Source organism: Panthera uncia, chromosome D1 (genome assembly GCF_023721935.1).
Source record: "Panthera uncia isolate 11264 chromosome D1, Puncia_PCG_1.0, whole genome shotgun sequence".
Taxonomy (NCBI): domain Eukaryota; kingdom Metazoa; phylum Chordata; class Mammalia; order Carnivora; family Felidae; genus Panthera; species Panthera uncia.
In genome coordinates this window covers 66,903,915-66,921,356 of record NC_064808.1, presented here as the reverse complement: position 1 = coordinate 66,921,356, position 17,442 = coordinate 66,903,915, and the positions used below count along the sequence as shown (strand labels likewise).

Below are 17,442 nucleotides of genomic sequence, written 5' to 3'. Positions count from 1 at the left end.
GGAGAACAAACTGAGGGTTACTGGAGGGGTTGTGGGAGGGGGGGATGGGCTAAATGGGTAAGGGGCATTAAGGAATTTACTCCTGAAATCATTGTTGCACTATATGCTAACTAACTTGGATGTAAATTTAAAAAATAAATTACATTTTAAAAAAAACTAAAAAATAAAAATAAAAATAAAATAAAAAATAAAAGGCTAAAATTTAAATTGTTAATTAGACCCCAAACCAGGATTTGTGGTAGCTATACATATACACACACAACCACACAACTCTCAAGAAAAAAAAAAGAACTAGAGAGCTATTTCCAGGTAATAACTTCATCACCTAATAAACAACAGAACTAAATCACTATACATCACACAAGGTTCAATTACTCCACAATCACATCAACATAAGGATCAATTTTTCTTCAGCAACCACAAGAAAATCCTTACAAAGAAGCTACAGTTAAAATTTTGATTAGGTCAGACTATTCCAATTAATATTCAGAACAGATCATAATTTATAACTACCTACAAATTTTCTGAGACTATCTAGTGTCTACATATAAAACACTAGTGCAATAGCTCACTTAAAAGAAATGAAAGCAGAAAGCTTTAAAATAAAAGTTTGTTATCAAAAGCAAAAAGAGAGCAGGAATTAAACTAGTAACTAAAATCCAAGTTATCACCTCACTTCCAGGAAACCTCTTTGTGCCTTAAAAAGTTATAGTTCTTAATATCAATAGCACAATTTTACTTTGGTGTTATTGTATTTAAACACATGTTTATCTTCAAAGAAAAGTTTGATTTTTTTAACTAAAATTATAAAAAATAATACCTAGACTAATATATCAAGAGAAAACAATGGAGCAATCGACAATGCACACGTATATTAAAAATTGGTATATGACAAGGGCCATTACAAATCCATGGAGAAAGAATGGATAATTGAATCCCTGGTGCCAGAGAAAGACCATTCACCAGTCAAAGAAAGGGAGTGGGGGCAGCAAAATAAAAGAGATCATATGGCAAGCAGACTTAAAATGGACCTAAATACATTTCTACGTTTTGCAAGATGGTGGAATATTAACACTAAGAAGCTCTAAAGTTAAAGATATCTAAGTAGTCCTTAGAGCAAGCACTAAAAAAAGAAAAACAAAAAAATACATAAAAATGGACAAAAAAAAAAAAATGTCTTCTTCCAAGTTTCCAGTTTCTGTGCAAGGAGCTTGGAAGTCCTCACTTATTCCTAACAGCAAGTAAAAAAGCTAAGGAAACTGAAAACTCAACAACTCTTTTTAGATCCATAAGAGAAGCGAGGTCACCCTACAAACTATTGCCCCCAAAACTGAAGAGACTACAGGCAGATAGAGAATCACAATCTACCAGAACAAAACCAGCTAAAACCTCAGAGGGAATGAGAGCCAGAACAGGAAACCCTAAACTGATAAACCGCAAGAGGCTCAGTGTGGACAAGTCTGAGAGTGAAAAACTCAAGGGGTGCCCAGTCATAGAGGGACCCTCATACCTTTGTGCATTTTGCCTCTGGGAACTTAACTAAGTAAGTAACAGGGGGAAAACCGCTTATTTACACTTCCAAGTAGGGGAAACACAGAGGAATCATTTTGAAATGAGCCAGAGCATTCTGTTCTTAACAGGGCCTGTCCTTGGTAAAAGCTAGTTTACCAGAGCCTAACCTACTAGGGCATTACAAGAGCCTAAGTGACATGGGGAAGGGAAATACCTAACTCCAGCCAGCTTTAGAATTCCACATGCAAGAAAGCAAAATATCCAGCTCCAGCACATTCTAACCATCCTGCCCCACCTAAGAGGAAAAGAAAAACTGAGAAAGGCTTATAAAGTTCAGTCTAGAGACACAGGCTCACTAAGAGACTGAGGCCTAACCACAGGACTATAGAATAGTTTCCCCCAACACCTCACCACATTAGTAACAGCCTATTACAGTAATTCCTTTCACCTGGTACATCATGCCCAGCTATCAAGAAAAAAATTACAAGGCACATCAAAATGCAAAAATCACAATTTGAAGACACAGAGCAAGCATCATAACCAGACACGGCAGAGACGCTGGAATTATCAGACCAGGAATTTAAAATTAAAACAATGATTAGGGCACTCTCCTGGCTCAGTAGGTAAAGAACCCTGGACTCTTAGTCTCAGTGTCATGAGTTCAATCCCCACAATGGGTGTGGAGTCTACTTTTAAACAAACAAACAAACAAAACAGAAGAATGATTAATACTAAGGACTCTAATGGATCAAGTAGATAGCATACAGAAACAGATGAGCCAGGTAAGCAGAGAGATGAAATTCCACAAAGAAAAGGAACTACAGCAGAAATGAAGAGTGCCTTCGATATAATCATATCGTTAGTAGACTGGACACAGCTGAGGAAAGAATCTCTGAGCTAGAGAATATATCACCATACCCTTGATATATCACAGAATCCTTGAAAACTGTAAAACAGTAAGAACAGAGACTAGAAAAAAAAAAATACAGAATATCCAAGGACTACAAAAAGTATAACATACACATAATGGGAAAAGCTAAAGGAGAGAAAGAGAGAATAGAACAGGAGAAATATTCAAAACAATAATGACTGACAGTTTTCCTAAATTAATGTTAGATACCAAACCACATATCAATAAAGTTCAAAGAACACCAAGCAGCATATATGCCCAAGAAAAAAAACACACAACAACACAACTACATCTAGACATACCTTATTAAAACTACAGAAAAATAAATATAAAGAAAACCCTGAAAGAGGCCAGAGGGAAAAAAACCACCTTACCTATAGAGGAACAAGGATAATTGCATCCAACTTCTCCTCAGAAACCATGCAAACAAGAGAGTGGAGTGAAATATTTATTGTTGACATGGGGAAAAAAAAAAAAAAACAACCTAGAATTCTGTACCCTGAGAAATTATCCTCACTTTATCGCACCAAAAAAAAATTGAGAATATTTGTTGCTAGTGGACCTGCTCTGCAAGAAATGTTAAATGTTCTCTAAAGAGGAAGAAAACAATACAGATATGAAACTCATCTACATAAAGAAAGGTGGAACATTAAAGAAAAGACAATTTTATTTTTCTTATTCTTAATTGCTCTAATAGATAACGGTTCATTCAAAATAATACTGTAACAACATAAAAATAATGTAATAATGTAATCAAAGCAACAATGTAATTGATTTTGTATGCTTATGTATATATATGAGGGGTGTGTGTGTGTGTGTGTGTGTGTGTATGTGTGTGTCATGAATACTTAGATATAACTGAATGATAGCAATGACATAAGGGACAGGAAGAAGGAATTAGGATTACATTATTATCATAAGGTATACTCACTACCTATGAAAAGCTATAGTGTTATTTGAGAGTAGGATTAGTTGTAAATGTGTATTACAAAACTAGGGCAACCACTAAAAAAAGTTTAAAAAAAGTATAATTGATTACTAAGAAAGGAGAGAAAAATGGAACCATATAAAATGTTCAATTAAAACCACAAAAGGCAGAATAAGTGGGAAGACAGAAAATCAAAACAAACAACAAGGGAACAAAAAGAAAACATGAACAAATGTAGTAGATATGAATCCATCTATATTAATAATCACTTTTAATGTCAATAGTCTAAGTTTACCAATTAAAACACAAACATTACCAGAGCTGATCAAAAAACCACGACCCAACTACATGTTGTATACAAGAAATCTACTATAAAGACATACAGATTAATTAAGCACATAAAAAATTATAATAAATAAAATAAAATAAAAAGCACATGAAGAAATGCTCTATAACATTTGCCATTGAGGAAATGTAAATTCAAACAATGAGATACTACCACACTCCTATTAAAATGGCCAGAATGCAGAACACTGGCAACACTAAGTGCTGGCAAGGATGTGGAGCAACAGAAACTCTCATTCACTGCTGGTGGGAAAACAAACTGGTACAGCCACTTTGGATAACAGTTTGGCAGTTTCTTACAAAGTCAAACATACTCTTAACATATGATATAGCAATCATACCCCTTGGTAATTTACCCAAAGGGGTTGAAAACATAAATACACAAAACCTGCACATGAATGTTTACAGCAGCTTTACTGGTATTTGCCAAAACTTGGAAGCAACCAAAATGTCCTGCAGCAGGGCAAAAGATAGAGAGTTGTATATCCAGATGATGGAATATTATTCAGCACTAAAAAGAAATGACCTATCAAGTCATGTAAAGACATAGATGAGGCTTAAAGGCATATTAATAAAAAAAAGAAGCCAATCTGAAAAGCTGACATACTGTATGATTTTAACTATATGACACTCTGCAAAAGGTAAAACTACAGAGACAGTTAAAAAGATCAGTAGTCACCAGGGGTTGGGGGAAGGGTGAAATGAAGGCCAAATACAGAGGATTTTTAGAACAGTGAAATTACTTTGTAAGATACTATAATGGTCAATATGTGTCAATGTAAAAGCTGGTGAACATGAATAAGAGCTATAGTCTGACAATATTGTCAATTTCCTGGTTTTTTATTATACTACAGTTACATAAGATGCTATCCTGCGGAGAAACTGATTAAGTTTTCATGTGTCTCTCTGTATTATTTGTGTAATATTCCATGACTCTATAATCGTGTCAAAGTTAAAAGTAAAAGAAAGATAATAATATAACAGAGTACATAGTGACAAATATAATAAAAAGCCAAATATATTAGTTGTGTAAGTAAATGTATATGGACTGAACTTACATTTTCAAATAAAATTATTTTTTCAGATTGGAACTCCAAATATAGCCCAAATTTATGCGGCATATGAGACAGACATATAAAGTGTTTCAAGAAGATAAAGACATACTAGGCAAATGCAAGCAAAAAAAAAAAAAAAAGATAACTAAAAATTGTTGTTGTTGTTGACTTTTTTTAATTCAATTTTAATTTTTTTTAATTTACATCCAAATTAGCATATAGTGCAACAATGATTTCAGGAGTAAATTCCTTAATGCCCCTTACCCATTTAGCCCATCCCCCCTCCCACAACCCCTCCAGTAACCCTCAGTTTGTTCTCCGTATTTAAGAGTCTCTTCTGTTTTGTCCCCCTCCCTGTTTTTATATTATTTTTGCTTCCCTTCCCTTATGTTCATCTGTTCTGTGTCTTAAAGTCCTCATATGAATGAAGTCATATGATTTTTGTCTTTCTCTGACTAATTTCACTTAGCATAATACCCTCCAGTTCCATCCACATAGTTGCAAATGGCAAGATTTCATTCTTTTAGATTGCTGAGTAATACTCCATTGTATATATATACCACACCTTCTTTATCCATTCATCCATCGAGGGACCATCTGGGCTCTTTCCATACTTTGGCTATTGTGGATAGTGCTACTATAAACATGGGGGTGCATGTGTCCCTTTGAAACAGCACACCTGTATCCTGTGGATAAATGCCTAGAAGTGCAATTGCTGGGTCATAGGGTAGTTCTATTTTTAGTTTTTTGAGGAACCTCCATACTGTTTTCCAGAGTGGCTGCACTAGCTTGCATTCCCAAAAGAGCATACTTTTTAATGCTAGAAATTGCACCTGGAATTAAAGATACAACCTAAAACCATATTCAATAGCATAGATCTGATAGCTATCTACCAACCTTTGAACTCCCAATAAAAGAATGCACTTTTTTCAAATGTTCAAAACATAGTTACAAAAATTGAGCATAAATTAAGCCACAATAAAAACCTTATAAAGTTTCATACAGAGAAAATACTGTGAACATTCTCAGATAAGAATGCAATAAAACTAGAAATTAATAACAAAGGGACCCTTTAATCTTCTTTAATACAAAATTCTCAAAAGCCAGAAAATTCATCACTAAACTATTCTAGAGCAGTAAAAAAGAGGAAAACTTCTGTAATATTTATGAAGTAAATGACACTCAATCCTAATGAAGAATACACACACACACACACACACACACACACACACACACACACACAACAATTAGCCAATCCACAAATTGTGATTATCATGATCAACTCAGGTTCACTCCAGCAAAGGACTGTGGAATGTCAAGAAATCTAATTCCCCCAAATTAACAGGTTTAGTGAAAAGATCTGATGATTGCCACTTTAATCACATATTCAACCTTGGAACTACTTGGAATTATGGACCTGATATTCTGATGGTAAGTATATTCTTACCAAGAATGTTTAATCTAAATGCTATCAAGTCTTTAGACTAAACTTCAGTTTATAGGAAATACATGAATTAAATGAAACAATTAAACAATTCCATGAGGAAAAAATTCAGACAAAACCAGAAAAGTTTTACACCCAAGACAACTGTCACATCAATAAGTCAATGTCATGGGGAGAGGGAAGGAGTGAGGAGATTTAGCTAGATTAAAAGAAAATAAAGAAACAAAACTCTATACATAATCTCCACTAGAGTCTATTTCAAAAAAACAGCAATAAAAGCATTTTAGGACACTACGGACTAGCTGGTATTAGGGAGTGACTGTTGATTTTCTTACTTTGATAATAGTGTTGTAATTAATTACACAGGAAAATACCCCTATTTGAATGCTCAAGTATTTAGGAGTAAAGTGTCATGATGTTCACAATGATTCACACACATACACACACATAACCACACATACATATAATCACTTACAACTAAGTAAAAATAGCAAAATGTTAACAACTGTTGACTCTAGGTGGGTACACAAGTATTCAATTTCAACATTTTCTGTTGAAAAGTAGGCAAATAACTTCTAAAATGCTTATTACTCAAGTGCTAAAAATAAATAAATAAGAGCAAACTTGGTTTAAAGCATCTTTAAAGTTTCGTGTATGATTTAAAATCATATTTCTAAAACCAGTATTCACATTTTTAAATAAATCAAGTAGTTGCAGTAAGTGACAGAGCCAGTTGCCTAAACCAGATAGTACAGCTCCAGAATCCACACTCTTAATACTCAGTACTATTCTGTACTATACTCTCAGGTGTGATAACCTATGTTTCTAGTGATTCTGACTTGATTATGCTGGGGCAACAATATCCACCAGTCCTTTGATTTTGGTAATTTTAATAATCCAAAAGTATTCTGACACAAGCAAAGAACCAAATGTTTAGACACCATTATGTTACACAAGAAGGCATTAAAAATGGCCTCAGGTGGTTTAAGTAAATATTTAATTAACTGATAAGATCTATCTATACTCTTAATGTGAGATGAGTGACTCTAGCGAACATCTTCATAAACTGGATGATGACCTTATCTTGATTAATACATGACCCCACTGTGACTCTCTGGAAAAAAGATGGAATCAAAGCAGTTCTCAGCAATGAAAATCATTATTCATGAGACAGTAAAAATTGCTTTATGCAAAAGTTTTACCTTCAGCTGTTTACCTGACTGAATAATTTACATAACAGCTTATAGCATTTTAAAGAAATCTTATGTCACTTGAAACACTTTCAGGCTTATATAAATGAACATATTTTTTTCAATGAGAGGATGCCTTAAAAATAATAACTGACTTTAACAGATATCACTCAATGAGTTGATGCAAATTACAGATGTAGATGATAAAAGAAAACTGTTAATTTTCTCAAGTGTGATAATGGTATTGTCATTATGGAAAAGACCTTCAATTAGATTTGTGTATGTCATGTTTTACTTAGAGATAACTCTCTAATTTTTTAGTAAACAAAGACCAGTGGGTACTATTATTCTATAAAGTCAATCTTTATATTTTAATGAACTTAGTAAACATAAATAACAATACCAATACAAAATTAAATTTTCCATCAAGTATCTGTAAGACTAAAAATATATGTGGAAATATATCTCACCCCTGGACTATAAGAAATAGTAAGTCAAAAAAATTTTAGTTGGGGTAGAGGACAGTAAACTAGTTCTATTAAATATGTAGATACATGAAAATTTACCTGCTTTTTCTTTCAATTAGAATGGCCACATAAGATGCTGGCAAAGCGGCACCAAAGCCAGGACTCCAAGAGTAGAATTTTCCAAGTATCCTCCTGAAATTCAAATTTGGAATTTTTGTATGAAATTTTTATTTGGTTATTTCAGTTATTACGAACAGAAGTTCCCCTTCTTCACTCCACACTCTACCTAAATGTCTCACAGCACCTCAAATTCAACATGTCCATAACCAAACTAACTCATTAGCTCTCTCCCCTATCGCCATGAACATGCTCTCTCTCCTCTATTTTCCTAGGTTAATAGGATCAACGACGACCTACCCACTTACGTGTGACACTTTGAAACAGCCTTAGCTTCTCCCTTTTCCTTTTCTCCACACATTAAATCATTCCCTTAAGTTTTTCCATATGCAATTGAACTCTCAAATTCTCCAATCTGCTACCCCTGCCTTAGTTAAGTCTCTTACCATCTCCGAATCTGGTTACTACAACAGCAAACTAGTAAGTATCTCTCCTTCCAATAGTCAGTCACATTCATTCAGACATTCCCTAGATCCAACATTACTATGCAAACCCTCTATGTTCTCAGTTTCCTTATCAAATGGGAACAATAATATTACCTATCTCATACAGTTGTCATGAGGACTACATGAGCTATTTCTTAGCACCATGCACAGCACATGGAAAGTGCTAAGGAAATGTTAGCTGTTATAATTATTATTACTACCCCTATTTCTTAACGCATGATAAATATTTAACAAATGTCACCCCTTCTTTGCTTCTACAATCCTTGATAACTTTTTCTTACGGTACTTACTAAAGTAATGTATATTTTTTTAGTTTTATTTAGATATATATGTATATCATTTTTCACTTACTAGAATATGTCCCTTGAAAGTAAAAATCTACATGGTGTTCACATGCTATAAAATGGCCATTAGCTGCTTGGGTTTTTAAAGAGATCAAAAAAAAAAAAGATATTTGGAAATGTTAGGAAGATTTTTTTCCTTTCAAAGACACTATGTTCCTAAGAAAGGGAGAAGCAGCACATAAAACTTGCAAAAAAATAATCTGAACAAAGTTGGTCCATGGATAAAAAACACATTATAAGAAAAAATGTAAATACATACACATAAAGATTAAGGATCACCAATGAAATGATATTTTTAACTGAAGCTTAGCTTTAAAAGAATTAGAAAACCTACAGAGCATATGAAATATGGGTATTTCTAAAATGAACATCAGCAACTTCCTGTTCGAGAAAACTAGAAGTGATTCTTCCTCCAATATAAAATCCACAAAGGCCATAGGAAGTTACTGAATGTAAAAATCAAGAAAAATAACTCAATGAGTCAGTTAAAGGAGGAACATAGATGTAACTATAAGCATTTTAAGTATAAGTATTATAGGTATTTGCATTTCCACAAATTAACCAGTTTCACAGAACATAAAGAAATATGCTACAACAGCAATTTATGATTATTGTAATATTTTAAGCCTAATTATTTTATAACTTTATTTTTAGCGTATGAACAAGTATTAGAAAGTTTCCAGAGTACATATGATAGTTTCTTACACATACTTTCAAGTCAATTTAAAGGCATAATTTCCTCAGTAGTATAAACCTTATCAATTATTTTCTGCATAATCTGTAAGTTTATAAATATTAATGTTTTGACGAGAAAAAATCTGTAAAGGATATTTGAAAATTATCTTTTTAATTGCAGTTAATGTATACCTACAGAACTACTCTGGGCAACAGTAATATGAAAATGATGTAAAGTTAGTATTTTAACTTGACAGATTTAAGAAAAACACTAGTTGGGATTTTCAACAATCAATGGGAAAAAAGATAAGAAGTAAATATCTAATAAACATGTTAAGGCATGTCACAGCACTAAAAACTGAATTCTAACTGATCTATGTCACAGGAAGCCTGTGACATAGATAATTATAAGACTTAATGAGGAGAAGTTTCATCAATAGGATATGCCAGAAGTTAACTTACTGTTTTACATATAAACACAAGCATTTTATAGTCTTTTTGAAGTCTAGTCACTGTATGTGGACCTCACCTACACCATGCAGTTGCTTTGAATTCTTGATCCATGAAATTGGAAAGTTAAGATATCCTAATCAACAACTTGGTAAATATAGTAGGCCTCAGAAAGCTCATGATACACCAAAGCACTTTTGCTATATACTCATAGCAATAATTTGAAGTCTGTATTAATCTTTAAGCCAAGAGGCCCACAACTCCTATTTAACAGCCTTTCTTTGAGATACATAAATGCCAATTGATAGAGAAAAAAAATATACAAGCAGTGACCTGCACAACATTTACATAAACATCTGTTTGTTTCACAGTTCCAACAAAAGAATCTGTTTTAACCTCCAGTGGTGATTATGAGTACCAACCTTAAAATGCAAAAGAAAGCCATATACAAGGCCCCATTAGCAGTCAGAAATGAAGCAGATTGTAGGATCTCAGGGAGTAGTTTGTGTAAATAATAGTCTAATTTTCGTTTCCGGAGAATTGCTGCAATCTGGAAAGAGAAAGGCTTTTTTGTTTAATCCAACCAATTTTTCCCACCTAACTTAGCTCTTATGTGAAAGCTACTGAATAACAGCATATATTCTAAAATTGAAGTTAAAACTCTGGTATTTTACTGACTCCTCTACAAAAATACAATTTCTGGGACAGAAAAGAAGACACTTTAATCTATTGAAGGTATAATGGGTAAAATACATACCAAGAAATTACATCATGGGTCATAAAGAATAACTACCAAATGTTGTATTTATAATGCCTTAAAAACAGTGTTAAACTGAATAATGGAATGCATTTTTAAATGGCAAAAATAAAGCACAATTCAAATAGAAATTGAATGTCAAAAACAAAACTATTTACAGATATTATCAGCCTGGATATTAGAGAACCTCAGTGATAGAAACCAAAGAAATTCATTCAGCTATTCAAATAGGACTACTGTGTGACAAAACCATGCTAGGAACACAAAAAGCAAAAAGTAAAATTAATAATTTCTGGCCCACTGGAGCCCGTTAAAGAAAAAAAAAAAAAAAAGCCCTGAAGAACAAAACAAACATTGAGAATCTAGTCTACTACAAGTTGGTACCACAATATTGGAACAAGTTCCTGTACCAAGGATTGCAGAAGTTTGTCACAAAAATATTTCATAAAGAATATCATGTTATGAGTCTTCATGACTTATCTTTTAAATTTAAATTTAGATTGAAAACATATTTTAGTATTTTTTGTATGTGACCTCAGAATTTAAAAAAATTTTCAAGATTAAAACAAACAAAATAAGCTCTGAACTAATTTAGTAAGGATATTTAAAAATCAAGACATGAGATCTAAGTATTTATCGAGTACATACACAACATAAACAGAATATGAATTGCAATATGGTATGATAAGATACAGTTAGAGATCCTGAAGAATCATTAAGTGTTAGTAATACTATACGAAGTGCCTTGGAAGTTTATCAAAGAGTGAGTTTAACATAGGAGTGTGCAGCAGTTTCATTGAGAAAGGGATATGAGCTATATTTGGAAAAATAGCAGAATTTTACAAGCCACAGGGAAAAAATATTTTTCTATCACAATGAAACAATGTATCAAAAGAGGAAAAGTTAAAACAGCATAATTAGGGAATGAGGAAGGGATTGTAAGGAAGGGCAACACTGACTTGAAAGAAGACTAGAGAACTGTATTCACTCCCCACCATCCCAGACATAACGCTTTTCCTAAGGTCAATGATCAATAAATCCAATGGACTTGTCTCAGTGCTCTTCTTACTCCACCCCTGTGAAGACCCTGAAACTGACCATCTCCTGTTGCATTCAATTAAACAACTTGTTAATAAGAACTATGCCATACACAGCAAAAACGATGACTAAGATCGAATCCCTGCCTTCTAGGCGTGTAAAATCTTGATAGGGAAATAGACACATAAACTAGAATACGGCAAATGCTAGACTAGAGGAAGAAGAAACTGCTATAGAAATACACATTAGGAAATGACTAAAAGGAAATGGGACTGGGAAGGTGATGATGTCTAGAAGATATCACTGAACTTTCTAAGACAGATCTTAACAAATAGGTAGAATTTTGATAAAAGAAGTTGCTATAGTTTCCATGACAATGAATTCTTTTCATCCTCCCATTATATCTCTAAATGTTTTTTCCTTCATTAGCATTTCTTCAGATCACTACTCATTCTACATATGCTCTCTTTCCAATGGCATCATCTATCATCTCAAAGTAGGAATTCCTATTATAACTCCAACCTCTTCCCTAAAGTCTTAATACATCCTTCAAATATCTATCGGACATATCAATAAATATGTAACACAGGCATCAAAAAACTCAACACATCCAAAGCAGAACTCACTATATTTCACAAAAAAAAAAAAAAAAAAAAAAAAAATGGTTTAACCTCTGAGTTTCCCACCTTATCTCAACCACCCAATTACTTACAAACAAAATCTGTCTGTCACAATCACTCCCTGATCCTCAAGCATCTCATCGGTTCTAATGGTCTCCCAGTATCTTCAGGTTTGAAAATGTAATGTCTCTTTCATTTTAGACTTAACAATGGGCAGAATCTGGCACTATGTTATATATTCAAATAGTTACAGAAAAAAATCTTCTCTTTTCCTGGAAAGGAAGAAACAAAACTATCCCTGTCTGTAGATAATCTGATTGTCTACACAATATCCCAAGCAACATATAAAATCAAACAAACAAACAAACTAAACCCAATCTCCTAGAATAAGGCAGCTCAGCAAGGGCACAGGATACAGATAAACCTAAAAAAATCATTTGTATTTCTATATAAAAGCAATCAACACATGGATGCAAAAATTTAAAATACAGTAGCATTAATAAATCCTCAAAAAAAAAAATACGTAGGGAAAAATCTACCTGTATAGGACGTATACGCTGCAAACTACACAATGCTGATGAAAGAAAGCAAAGGTGTAAATAAATGCTTGTGGACCAGAAGACTCAGCATGTCAATTCTCCCCAAAGTGACACAATTTCTATCACAATCTCAGAAAGATTTTTGCAGACAGATATAGACAAGATTATCCTGAAATAGATACAAAAAGTGAAGAGATTATAAGAGCTAAAACAACTTTGAAAAAGAGAATCAAATGAGAAGAATCAGTCCACTCAATTTTAAGATTTACTATATTGATAGAGTAATCAGGCTTTATGATATTGGCAGAGAAATAAACAAATAGGTTAATGAAATAGAACAGAGAATCAAACCATAAGAGACACTTAAAAACTGAGAATAAACTGAGGGTTGATGGGGGGTGGAGGGGAGGGGAAAGTGGGTGTTGGGCATTGAGGAGGGCACCTATTGGGATGAGCGCTGGGTGCTGTATGGAAACCAATTTGACAATAAATTTCATATTAAAAAAATAATAAATAAATAAATAAATAAATAAATAAATAAATATTAAAAAGCAAAAACAAACAAAAAAGAAATAGAACCATGCAAATACTTCCAACTAAAAGACAGCCTTTTCAACAAATGGTGCTAGAGTAAGTGGATATCCACAGACCCAGAAAATTTTAAGTAAAAGTTAAAAAATAACCTTAACCAAAGTCTCACACTTCACACAAAATTTAATTCAAAATGGATCACTGACATAAATGTAAAAAAACTACAACATTTTAGGGGAAAAAAATCAGACAAAATCTTAGGGATTTAAGGCTAGGCAAAGAGTTCTTAGACATGATACCAAAAACACAATTCATAAAAGGATAAACTGTAGGGGTGCCTGGGTGGTTCAGTTGGTTAAGCATCTGACTTTTAATCTCAGATCAGGTCTTAATCTCAGGGTCATGAGTTCAAGCCCCGTGTTGGGCTGCACACTGGGCATTAAGCCTACTTTTAAAAAAAAATTTTAAAGAAAAGGGAAAACTGTAAATTACACTTCAGAATTAAAACTTTTTCTCTTTAAAAAACTTGTTCAGAAGATAAAAAGACTAGATACAGACTGGGAGAAAATACTTGTAAACTACATATCCAGCAAAGGATGATATAGTATCTGGAATATATAAGGAAATCTCACAACTCAATGGTAAAAAATTAATATAATTAAAAAGTGTCAAAGATATGAATAGACATTTCACTGAAGATGTGCAAATGGCAAATAAGCACACTAGCCATTAAGGAAATGCAAATTAAAACCCACAAATGAGCTATCACTATACAACCATCAGAAGTGGCTGAAATTAAAAAATAAGGGAAACACCAATTTCTGGCAAGAAAGAGAAACTGGATCACTCGTGCATTTCTAGAGAGAATGTCAAATGGTAGAGTCATTCTAGAAAGCAGTTTGACAGTTTCTTGAAAAAATAAATAGCGACACACAACTATCCTATGACCAAGCAACTGTAGTCCAGGGTGTTTATCCTAAAGAAATGAAAACGTATGTTAATACAGAATCTATGCACAAATGTTTACGGCAGCTTTTCCATAGAATAGTCAAAAACCAGAAACCACCCATATGTTTTTCAAGAGGTGAATGGTTTAAAAAATAGTGGAGTATCCTTTTCAGCAATGAAAAAGAATAAATGAATGATATATAAAACAATGTTGATGAATCTCCCAAGAAATATGCTGAGTAAAAAAGGCCAATCCCTAAACACTGCATAATGCATGATCTCATTTACATGACATTCTTGAAATGACAGAATCATAGACATGAAGAATAAAGTAATGGTGGCCAGGGGTTAGGAGGAGGGGGCATATGGGAGGAAAGTGGGTATTGTTATAAAAGGGCAACAGGAGAGATCCTTTTGAAGATGGAAATCTTCTATATCTTGACTATATCAATAGCAGGGTTTGGGTTGTGATATTTATTTACTATCATTTTGTAAAATGATACCATCAGCAGACACCAGATAAAAAGTACAAGGAATCTCTCCACTATTTCTCACAACTGCCTAAGAATCTACAATCATCTCAAAATAAAAAGTTCAATTAAAAAAAAGTAGGGGCACTTAGGTGGCTCAGTCAGTTAAGCATCCAACTCTTGATCTCGGCTCAGGTCATGATCTCACAATTCATGAGTTCAAGCTCCACATGGGGCTCTGCACTGACAGCATGGAGCCTGCTTAGAATTGTTTCTCCCTCTCTCTCTCTGCCCCCACCCCACTTGTGCTCTCTCGTTCCCTCTCAAAAATATAAGTAAACTTAAAAAAAAAAAAGCAGTCATCCACATGGCCAATAGGAAATGAAACATGCTCATCACTATTACTCATCATTGCACAAAGAAATACCACTACATACAAACCAGAATGACTAAAATAAAAAGAACGGATAAAGCAAAGTACTGATGGGAATGAAAAAACCATCTGTAATTACAAATACCGCCAAAAACTAAATGCCCATTACCAGTAAAGTAGATAAATTGTACATATTTGCAATATTGGTATACCAAACTGTATAGCCTATTGTAAGAAACGGGGGAAATCTTACACAAAACAGGAAAACAACCTAGGACCTTATCATCACTGTGCTCTAACCCAGAGATTCCAACCAGGGTTTACAAATGGCCAAAATACTGATCCTCTCAACAGTCTGGGTAGTCAGGCCTAGGGTAACAGAGCACAGCAATAAATATTTCAATGTTCCCTAGTGTGCCACACAATTATTATCATTTTCTAGGTACACCATACATGCTACAGCATAAAAAAAAAGGTTAGGAAACACTGATCTCACCAAACAACATAACAGCAATCGTACACACCATGTAGAAAGAGCACACGCACATATCTATAAAATCATTATCCGAAATCATCAGACACCTTCAGAAACATATTTTTATAGCAAAAATGTTACAATGTTCATAAGATTTGACCAAGAAATTCCACATTAATCTCTTATGAATTTTCCAAATATGCTTACAAAAATTTAGCTAAATACAGGTACATAATAGTACTATGATTAAAATATAAACTTATTTGTCATAGTGTTATAATCTTGTTTTAGAAGACCACTTAATGACCAGGGAAAAATAAATCAAAACATATAAATTGAAAATGCAAACTACAAAACAGTATTTTTTAATGAACATACGGAACAAATACGAGAATGTTATTCATTGTTATCTCTGATCATGGCAACATACTATTTTAATCTTCTTTTTGTTTTGGGGTATTTTCCAGAAATTCTACAATAAACACATGATACATGTGTAAAACTGGTAGGAGACAAACAAGTAGGAGAAAATAGGGATTATTATAGTAGAAAGAATCTGAATGAGAGACAGAAATAAATACCCTAATAGAGTACAAAATAATCATATGATAAGATTTTTAACTTTAGCTCTACAACTAACAATTGCTATGAAGGATCCTTGTTTAGATATAATTCTTTAGATTTCAGTTTCTTCAGTTATTAAATAAATTGAATTAAATGACACAGGAGTGACACCCAGATAGCAAACCAGCAGATTCCAGCATTCATCCCCTACAGAAATGTCAATTTGAACAACTATCCATGCATGAAAATACCTTCACAAAAGCTAAGGATTCCAGGTGAGAGATTACAGCACTTCGATGGAACACAGAAATAATAAAACACACACTGAAAAGGGTAAGAAAGAGCATCTCATGTATGTTACCCAGCCTCCAAGTCCAGGCATCCCAGGGTGGAGACAGACACTCACCCCATGAAAGAAGAGTGAAATGAGCACCCAACTTCACCAGAAGTGTGTGAGCCAGCCCACACAAACTAGGGACTCAAGCTCAAGGCCCATCCCAGCACCAGGCTAACTCCTAAGAAGCCAGGCTCCAGTCTTACTCTAGGCCTAACACCAAATTCCAAGCCATCAGGACTGCTCCCTTATGGGACCAAGCACATGGCCTACACCAGTGAACCTAGGCTCTAGGCCTACCCCTAAACACCAGCCCAGCCAGCCACAAGACTTCAACAGCAAGCCCATGCACAGACTTCACCAAAAAACCTACCCAAAATCTCTGGCCAGTCTACAGGATGAAGGGCTTGCACTACAGGAGCCAGAATTTGGACACTGTAAATGATGCCTGACACCTGGGTGGCTCAGTTGGTTAAGCATCTGAGTTTGGCTCAGGTCATGATCTCATGGTTCTTGAGTTCAAGCCCCACATCAGGTTCCATGCTGACAGCTAAGTGCCTGGAGCCTACTTTGGATTCTGTGTCTCCCTCTCTCTCTGCCCCTCCCCTTCTCACATGCTGTCTCTCTGTCTCTCTGTCTCTCTCTCACTCTCTCTCTCTCTCAAAAATAAGTAAATATTTTTTAAAAAACGCACACATACCAAAACAAAGCCACAAGGAATACAAATAAACATAAAAACAAAGGAACAAAATAAAACACCAGTAACCAACCCTAGGAAAACAGAGACGTATGAATTGCCAAAGAATTCAAAATAATTATCTTAAAAAAACTCAGTAAACTACAACAGAAC

The 17,442-nt window shown here is 34.0% G+C and overlaps 1 protein-coding gene across 5 annotated transcripts in view; it reads right to left on the bottom strand.

Moving 5' to 3' along the window:
* Nucleotides 1-17,442, bottom strand: part of TMEM135 (transmembrane protein 135) — a 197,779-nt gene that overhangs the window by 161,898 nt on the left and 18,439 nt on the right. For all 5 annotated transcript variants that reach the window (XR_007462622.1, XR_007462621.1, XM_049653176.1 and 2 more), the window contains exons 2-3: nt 10,366-10,493; nt 7,951-8,043 (exon numbers count right to left, since the gene is read on the bottom strand). Coding sequence is in view for 3 of the 5 variants with exons in the window: in XM_049653176.1 (XP_049509133.1) it covers nt 7,951-8,043; nt 10,366-10,493 (221 nt within the window). In the remaining 2 variants the exon portion in view is untranslated. The remainder of the gene's footprint in view (nt 1-7,950; nt 8,044-10,365; nt 10,494-17,442) is intronic.